This window comes from Atta colombica, unplaced genomic scaffold, assembly GCF_001594045.1.
Source record: "Atta colombica isolate Treedump-2 unplaced genomic scaffold, Acol1.0 scaffold102, whole genome shotgun sequence".
Taxonomy (NCBI): Eukaryota; Metazoa; Arthropoda; class Insecta; order Hymenoptera; family Formicidae; genus Atta; species Atta colombica.
In genome coordinates, this window is record NW_017259187.1 from 1,555,982 (window position 1) to 1,565,981 (window position 10,000).

General features: G+C 31.1%; 1 protein-coding gene across 1 annotated transcript in view; it reads left to right on the top strand.

Annotated features, from left to right (window-relative positions):
• Nucleotides 1-9,302: 9,302 nt before the first annotated feature.
• LOC108687063 overlaps nt 9,303-10,000 on the top strand; it is a 9,422-nt gene continuing 8,724 nt past the window's right edge. Inside the window, exon 1 of the mRNA XM_018192674.1 lies at nt 9,303-9,339. Within this exon, the coding sequence (XP_018048163.1) occupies nt 9,325-9,339 (15 nt within the window). The 5' untranslated portion in view covers nt 9,303-9,324. The remainder of the gene's footprint in view (nt 9,340-10,000) is intronic.

Genomic DNA, 10,000 nt, shown 5'->3' on the forward strand with positions numbered 1-10,000 from the left:
TAAATAATCAAATAGAAAATAAGTAAGTACGATTGATCTAGATATGATAGGAGATAACGAAATTCGTGCATTTCGTGAAAGATGTAATGGATGAAAAGACGAGATGAGAAAAGAGCAAATGAAGAATGCTCGTTGCGCTCTTACTGAGCCGAGAGAATCAGCTGACAGTAAGAGCGAAGGGGCTTGTAATTAAGTCGCGTAAGGTCCGAGGTGAACGGGAAAATTTCGATCACACGCGATTTAACCGGATGTCTCGAGATATGCTACAGCGCTCGAAGGTAGAAAGGTCTTTCTTCCTGGGTCAGCGGATAGAAGAGACTTGTTCTTCGTTGAAGAGAAACATTTAACCCACGCGCAGAATGCATATATAAGGTATTTCATATATCTCAAGATGCATATAAATTTTTATTTATATGTATATATACACATAGAGTGATACACATACAAATAAAAATTTAGCTAGATACAGATCTGAAATAATTTTGTTGAATCATCAAATAATTAAGTATGCAGAAATCTCAAACATGAGATGAAATTCTTCTACTAAACAGATCTATGACGGTCGAAACTAGATTTTTCAATGTCTGAATAATTCAAAATAATAGCTCAAGTATCCTACAATTATTTTTATATAGTCATGATAAAATTATTTTTAAATCTATATCTAGCTAAATTTATAAGATACTTAAGGAATTCATTTTTTTTAAATTTCGTGAGCATGTATTTTTAAATAAAAAGGAAGAAATAAAAACATTTGGGACTTGTTCATAGAAACATTTGTTCTTTCATTTTTTTCAAGAACACACTCACGAAATTTTAAAACATACTTATAATGAATTATGACTTATCCTGTACATACATACATAAAATATTTTGGTAAAAATTTATATGTTGCGGAAAATGTTCAATCTCAACTCGGTCTAAGTTGCTTCGCATTAGGAAATTATCTAATAGGGCGGGAATATACGGTTTAAAGGGGTGTTTATAGTGTGTCGGAACATATTTCATCACGAATTCAATCGCTTATGAAACATTATTTTGCATGTAACTCATTTGCCGAGTGTCTTGCCAAGTGATTGTGTACAAGCAGCGTGTGCATCACAGACATATGAGAGAAATCATCACGCTCGATCACGACGATGAGAACTAATTCCCATTTCCACCAATGTAGATTAACTTTAATCTCGGTTCAACTAACTCTTCATCTTTTTTTACTCTTTACTCTTTTTACTCTTTAGAACTAAAAAAAAGCGAAGAGTAAGTTGAATCGAGATTAAAGTTAATCTATATTAGTGGAAAAGGGCATAAGAAGAAGAATTATTATTAAAACATATAATTTTCTTTTCACAATCATTTCGATGACATATTCCAACTTCATGAAACAATTCATGCTCAATATCAAAATTTTCTTCTAGGAATTTAGATTCTCGGTAATCATTGAATATTGTATACAAAATTCATGTGATGTTTTCATCGGTAAATATTTGCTAATGATATTACATTTATATAAACATCACCATATATCAAAATTAATCATTCGTCCAGAACGGTTAGTTCTGTCAAAACTAACAATTTCCAACAAAATAAACATTTTACGAACATGAATGATGAAATGTCATTATCAATATTTATTCTCCAAATCCTATCGAACTCATAAAGTTTTTAGAAAAACAGTATAGGATTTCGAGAATAAATATTGATGAATTTTGACATCGCCTTTTGAAAGGAGGCGACAACCTACCGAGAACATCTTTGTCAAGAATGCTTCTCTAACAAAATGTCGTCGTTCGGAATCGATGTTAAAATGCAGGCACATGACTATATACAACCAACGTGTGCACCACAGACATATGAGAGAAATCACCTCGCTCGGCCACGAGCAACAGGAGTGGGTAACAGAACTTGGAGAAAAAATACTCACGTATTACGACATCATAAGATACCTCGGTGAGGTACTCATTTTGTTGGGTACTATTACTTTTGGAAGACTTGAACTCAAACACTGCTGATGTATTCATTTCCTTGAGTAATCACTGGCTCATTATGAATATGAAAAAAAAGTATTTTTTATATTTCCCAAAACATACAGAAATTGGATTGAAAAATTGCATTTTCTATACAGAAATTTTAACTGTAATAAATAATATTCACAATACATTTAAGTATAAAGAACTGAAATCTTTTTTTAAATTTAAAGATAAAGAAATTGCTTCATACAATTCCTATAAATAAATAAAAATGCATTGGACTTAAAAAGGAATTATTTCAATGTTCGCGAATGTGATAATTTCTGAAAATCTGAATTTCTTTTTGAAATCTACAATATTTCGCGTTAACGAGTCCTCTCACGTCGCACTTTCAGCCGCGAAAACGAAGACGCTATGCAGCCCGCGGTATCGCGGCCAAATCGAGCGTTTTCCTATTTTGTTTTATCTTAATTTAACATGTCCCTCTTAGGAACGGTTTCTTGCAGCTTCTCGCTCGATTGCGTATCGCAATAAATATTGCGCAACCTTAACTTGTACTCCATACTCTCTGGACGCAACGCAAGGAAGAGGGGGTGTGACAAAAATTCTCCCCGTCGATTGTCAGACGTTCTCAACAAGAAAACTATTGGTTCCTACCGATGGTCTGTTATGTACGGTATTTATGTTCACGAAGCAGATCTGTTACGCAAAGTCGATTCTTCTACGCGCGGGACACGCTATTCACCATCATCTCGGGGAATCTCGGAGGATTTCACTGCCTTGTAGGCAACCCGTCGGTTTAGCGTTTTACCTCGAGGGACCGTAAAATTTACGAGGCCGTATCCTATCATTATCATTATATTCTAAGATACTTACGCATAATAGCTGGCACAAAGTTTCGTTACATACATACATACACGTGTTGCACAATTCTCGCGGAAAAGAAGGCACTATTCACGGTATTCCACATTCGCGACGAGCGTGACGTCTAATCTGCTCGTAATGTACATGACGCAAATTATGTTACGTTTACATTACGCACTGGAACGTTTCGCAGAAAAAGTTAAGACATCCGCTGGCCAATGATATTTCTTCGCCATGATATGAATTTCTGTACGTGTCGCGAGAATCCGTGTTATGAAAAGCATAAAAGCAGGATTTCATTATAAGACTCTTATTTCATTTAAGAGCATCTTTTAATTAATAAATTATAATTGCATTTAAAATTTTAACTAAACAATAAAAAGAATAAGTTGATCTTATTATCTATCTATTTAGCTTAGTTTGTTTTATAACATCTTCAAAAAATAAGAAATTCTGATACATAGAGGGACATGTTATATCTTGGAATGAACTAATTATTTCTTTAACAGTATAGTTTCTCTATTAAAAGAAATGGTTTTACATTTTTAATAGTATCTAGGAATATGAGACATGTGTTAAATTTAACTTTAACACAAATTTTCCATTTCATTTTCAGTGTAGTGAAAAAAAAAGGACGTATGTTTAAACAATGACAAATTCTGTCGACTACGATTCTTCATTTCAAGAGGGCTATGGTATTGCCGACTCTTTCCCGTGTGCTCATCCTCAGCCTCAATGGCTGTTGCAATCAGTGAATTCCGAATGATAGATAAAGATCTAGATCCGTTGAATTCATTCAGACAATTAGAAGGAGGAGAATGCGACACACAAAAGGAAGGAAGATTCCCGTCACTACTTCCTTGATCGGGAAAGTTTAATTCCTCCTCGACCAGGAAACGAAAAAGAAAACAAGAATCCGCGTCGAATCGAATATTCGGGTCAAATGGATTTCGAGGTCCCTTTCTTCCTCTCTTTCTCTTTCTCTGCAGCCAAGGAAGACTTTCAGTTTCACAATGAAGGCCAACGATAATTTTGTGACTCGTCATCTGCCATGAGCTCTAGATTCTCCGTCAAAAATCTGTTAGATAAAAGAAATGTCTACTTTTACTTATAATTTATCATTCCAGTTATATGTAAGAAGGAAATATTCTTGGAGAGAAATTCACAAGTGTGACTTTTGCGATCGAAATCTCTTTCACTTGGCCATTATTTTAAATCATTTTTCTTCTGCCTTTCTGTTTTTCAGTTAATTTAATTATTCTGCAAACTGTAGACAGAATTAATTTTAATAATTGTATTAATTAACAATTATATTTAACAATTATATTAATCGTAAATCAGTATTAACGATTATTAATCATCGATTATCGACAAATAAGATAAAATATTGAAATTTCACAACAAACAAAGTCTTTCTTGATTATTCTATTTTTGTTTGATTTATACAGCCATTAAAATTATAGGAGCCGAATGACACAGCATTTACATATATGTGTCGAGGCCACAAAAAGAGCAGAATCTACGTGGAAGAGAATCTACCTATATTAGTTTTATTATTATATCATTTTTTAATTGTAGTTTCATCGAAACTACAAACATTTTCTTCGTCTATATCTATACACGTTAATCAAAGAAGAAAAGAGAGGATTTTAAACGTGAGAGGACATAACATCACTCAAGGCTTTTCGTCGACCAATGGTCACACATCCGAATTGGGAAACTCGTTTCGCTCGTGATCTACTTTTTTTCTGTAGATCTGTTCGTAGCAAAAGCATCTTGTATCATTGCAATAGAAGTTGACACGTTGCAGAATTATACCTTTCATAATTTTCTTTGTGTCAAATGTGTATAATTAAAAAAAAATCTAGTTTCAGTTTACGGATCTCTCTCTCTCTCTCTCTCTCTCTCTCTCTCTCTCTCTCTCTCTCTCTTCTCCCTTCTCTCTTTGTGTTTCGCTCTTTTTTTTTCTTTTCTCTTTCTCGTCTTTTATGTAGTATGTATAAACGTGAAGTATTTCTGAGGAAGTTACAATCGAAATTTTTAAATTATTTTCTTTTCCTGCCTGTTTCTCGATCTCGCCAGATCGCGGAAGCAGCCAATTCCATTGTTTCAACCACCAGTGGCGGAAAGCATTCGGTTACCGCGAATTAAGTACTTAGTCAATCGCAAAACGTCCGCATCTCATTTGAAAAAAATGAGATAAACGTTTACACAAATTTCTACATACTATATATATAATAATAGAGAGAAGTCTCGTTCGAAATTTGGATATATATGGGTCATATCTCAAAATATTATTAAAAATTTTTATATATTGTTTCATTATTGCGTTTGAATATTAAGGTACAATTCTCTTACTTTTAAAAGCTATTTAAGTTTTTGTTAATCTTGATTCTTATGTAAATTAAAAATTGTTGACTTAAAACTGCAGAAAGATATAATCATTTTGCTGCGTAAAACTATAAGTCAAATTATTTGTTTTATTTTTGCAGTTGGTTTTAAGGTTAATATTAAAATTTTTAAAAATAATATTAATTGATATTGGCTTATTTTGATTGATTGTTTGATTGCTACTTTTAACTGAAATTGTATAGACAAAATTTTAACAAAAAGAACATTCTTAACAGATTCTTATCAATTCAATAATATTCAATATAAAAACAAGTTATAATAAATAAAATTAAAAAAGCAGATTCAGTTTATTATTTTAAATTCTTTTATAATTTTTTTTTACGAGAAAAGATTAATATTTTTATCAATAACAGTATTTAAAAAAAATTTTTTACGAAATAGAATTAGAGTAGCATTAAGTTTTGAAATTTTCATACATTATATGTACAAATTAGAATTGCATAATTCTCTCAAATGACACATTAATATAACGTAATCGAACAAAATTCAGTCAAACGTTTTTATGAATCCAACAAGCAGCTGTTAGATGTTCATGACATGCCAGTTACGCTTTCTATCCAAGGTGAGCCGAAAATCATACTTTTTAAACGCATGTGAACGCACACGCACGATAATGAGAGCTATGCTGAGCCAAAACTCAATTTTAATTTTTCTCGGATTTGAATAGGCTGGCGGGCAATATCAGTTATAATTATCGTTTTACAAATCCATTCGTACAAAGTAGAGATTCTCGCGATTCAGCCTGCCCTCAGCTCTCACTCACGTTTTTCGAAACGCGCTGCATTTAAATGTAATTTAACTACTATCCTACACAAGATCCATGCTTATTTATCATCTATCATATACTTATCATCTATCCTATTGTCTGTTTATCCGAATATATAGAGGAAAGGCTCCTATTATGAAACACTGTTTATTTTGGGTAAATGGTAGAAATCTATCTTGGGTAAATGGCAGAATTTTAAAAAATAATATTGGATTGTCCGGACAGTTCGTGCCGATGTTGAAAGAAAATTTTAATTTAATAAATGTATACTAAAATTTAAATTTTGATCGGCACGAACTTTTCGGACAACCCAATAGGTTATTTTGATAAGAATTTAATTTTAAGATAATGTTATGTAAAATTTAATTCAAATTTTTTTTTTTATAAATTAAAGAAATGTAAAAAATGAGCAAATCACAAAGTCAAAAAATTGTGCTTCTAGTATGAGATGAGAAATTGATAATAAAACGCAAAGTATCTGTATTACAATTAAAAAACTTTATTTAATATTTCTAAAATACAAACAAACATAGTGCGCCCGCAAAATGAGTAGGGTAGGTAGTCCAACAATGAACCAGTAGTACACTCACATGAATTGCTATTGCGATATTTTGTAAATGCGACGTTATCAGATTGTGCTATCATGCAGCGACTCGCATTTGAACCCTTCCTCGACTGGCAGAGCGCCAAAAACGGCTATGTAATGTCATATTTTTAAGAATTTTGAATTGCAAATTTTTTTCGTAAGTTTTACACATTTTTTATGTTTCTGTTGCTATACCTATTATTTTTTTCATTGTGCAATAGTTTTGTGTGCACATTTGACTTTATTATTCTGTAAACACCTTTTTCTGTTATATTATTTTACCATATTATTTAAGAGATTATCGTGGAAAAAGTTAGATGGTTTACAATGAATCATTTTGACGTAGTGAACAATGAACCATGGTATATTGTAGACCACATAATCTTTTTTACGATTACTTTCAAAATAATAATTCATTATAATATTCATTATAATTATACAGAATATGACCTCTTCCCCCACCTAAAACCTCAATAAAAATATACTCATTTATACTCATTTTCATTCAAAATGAAAGAAAAACGTGGTGAACGGCCTTGTGAATTCTCACCACCTTATAATTATCTAATTTATAAATGAATATTTTAAAATATAGCAAAACTAAAATAATCTCAACAATTCGCAGTACAAAACATGTAGTTTATTATTAAAAATAACATGGTTCATTGTGTACAAATCCCTTGTATATAATGAACCACTTCCCAATTTTTTAAATAATCGAATTGTGATTTTTTAAAGAATCTAAATTTAAACAATAACTTAAAAGTTATTGTTTACAGTATGTAGCCAATTAAATTCATAAACTGTATGCCAAAACTCAGATCTTCAATTCAATAAGTGAAAGAGATATAAGCCTCTGAAATTTACATGATTCATTGTTGGACCATTTACCCTATGCAATGCATTGTACCTAGGACTCTTCACATAACTGAAACCAAGCATCGCAAAAACAGGCACTCTTTATTCCGATTGTTCTTTTTATTATTGTACAATAACATTTATATTTCAGTAACGATTTTCACTATGACATAGAAGCATAAGTTATTTCATAATAGAAAAACCCTGAATATCTCATATTACGATTTCTACCCCTTATGATTTTACGATCATCACCTAACTTTTGTAATTAAGCAATTCAACATATCCCGTATGTTTTATTAATACGATCTTATTCTATCACCACATAATAAGAATTTGTTACCAAATATTTATTTATTAAATAATAAACAAGATTTAAAGGTTCATCTCGAAACTTGACAATATCCAAATTCTAAATTCTTTTTTTGTAACAACTACAGGCATAATCTAATAATAAATTTTCCATGGTTTTTAATAGGGCAATAAATTCATAGTGGAACCAATAGAGCGTTTATTAGTTTAGCGAAAACGCTGCTTTCTCATATTAAGCGCCTATCTCATAGGAAGCTTTCCTCTACAAATTATATGTCCGCATACAAAGAATGATTTTGCTGAAATATATAAAAATTTAGATAGATACAGATCTGAAAATAATTTTATTGAAAAAAATAATCAATAGGAAATTCAAGCATGATGAGCAATGCTGTAAAATTAAAACTTTTGCATTCAACTATACTCCACAATTATTTTAATAGTTCAGATCTATATTTAGCCAAATTTTTAAATACTTCAACAAAATTGTCATTTTCATCCATAAGATACAAAAAAACTACACTACTTTGAACAATATCTTTGAATATATCTAAATAATATTAATATTAACGTTTCCAAATTAAACTCACAATAATTAATCGACAATTTGTTTAGCTGTGAGAAAATTTTGGATTAAAGAAAGCAGTATTTTTGTGGACATCGACTTATATAGAAAGTTGCAGCCAGCTGTAGAAAATGGGCTAAAACTTGTATGACAAACATAATTTGAGGGTGATATAATATTTCATAATCTTTCTTTAAATATTCATGAAACGTACATTGTATTTTTCTTTCGTAAAATTCTTGTAATGTAAGGGCTATGCGATATTATTAAAAAGTTTGTCATTAACAATTTTATAAATGTGGCACTTGAAGCAATAAAATCAATAAATATATATTTTTTAAATAATAATAATGAAGTTACTATGAAGTCTTATTTTGTGATATTTTATTCATAACAATATATCATTCTTTATTAGGAATAAAGCAACATATAATATGCAACATATAATATGCAAAACACTTTTCATCTAAATTTATACAATAACATTGTGCAGCAACCAAAATTATTATGAACATCTCAAGTAAATGAGTATCAATAATAAAAATGATTTCGTTCAGAAACTGTCCTTTTTATCAACAAAATAACCATGATATAGCGTATAATATCGAAGCAATTAGATAAATTCTTGCCATCTTTGTGACATAACATGTTATATGGTCCATTTCTCACGTTCATTCGTCATTGAATCGATGCTACGTGTAGTCATGAGTGGACGCAACCAATCTGAATAGATGGATTTTAATAAAAGTATAGAGACAAATTTGAACAAACGCATACGGCTTTATATCGCAAAAAGAGATAAAAAATGATAGAAACGAAGAAAAAGAGAGAAAGAGGAAGAGAGATTTGTAGTAGGTGCGTTGCATCTCATAGGGCATAAGTCATAGATGATTAGTCGAGGCATCGAGTGGGGCTTCCATAGTAGGCCTATATAAAAAGGAACTTCAAGACATCCGCGGAGTTTCAGTCCTCAAATCAAGGAACAGCATTTATCATGAGGGCATTCATAGTGAGTAGTCTGTTCAGAATGATTTCTCCAATTTCTCGTTTCCTCCTTTTCTCATTTTCTTCTCGGTTCCTTCATCTTCTTCTCTCCTGTCGCTGTCTTTTTATTTGGATCCTCCTCTCTGTTTCTCTTCTCGCGAAAACAGAAAAAAGAAAAAAAGAAAAGAACTTAAATATCGAGATTCTCTCCCGGGTTTATGTAACGCTAACATGAAACGTTAAGTGCGATCGGTGACTGAAAGAAAGGGATTATACGTTCCACGTGCTCGTAAATCCGCCGTGCACTTCCGAAATACTTCTGAACCGTTTACTGTTTGCTCTCTAGATACGTTTATTGCAAAAATGAATAGAGGAATACCGAGAATCATTGTTCATTAAAAATAAAATTAGATGAACACTGACATTTATATTATATTTGAAGAAGAGGTACCTAATTTTTCTACAATTAAAAACGCATAGGAACTCTTTATATTAATGTATACAAATAAATAATGCATTTTTTGCACATGTACATTTCTTCTATATAAGAAATAGAGTTCGACTTTAAAGAATTCTACTTGATTTATTCACGGGCTACATTATTTATTAATTTTATAATAGCACATAATTTTAGCATAATAATTATACTAAATTGCAATGAAAGAAAAAAAGTGAAATACGAAAAA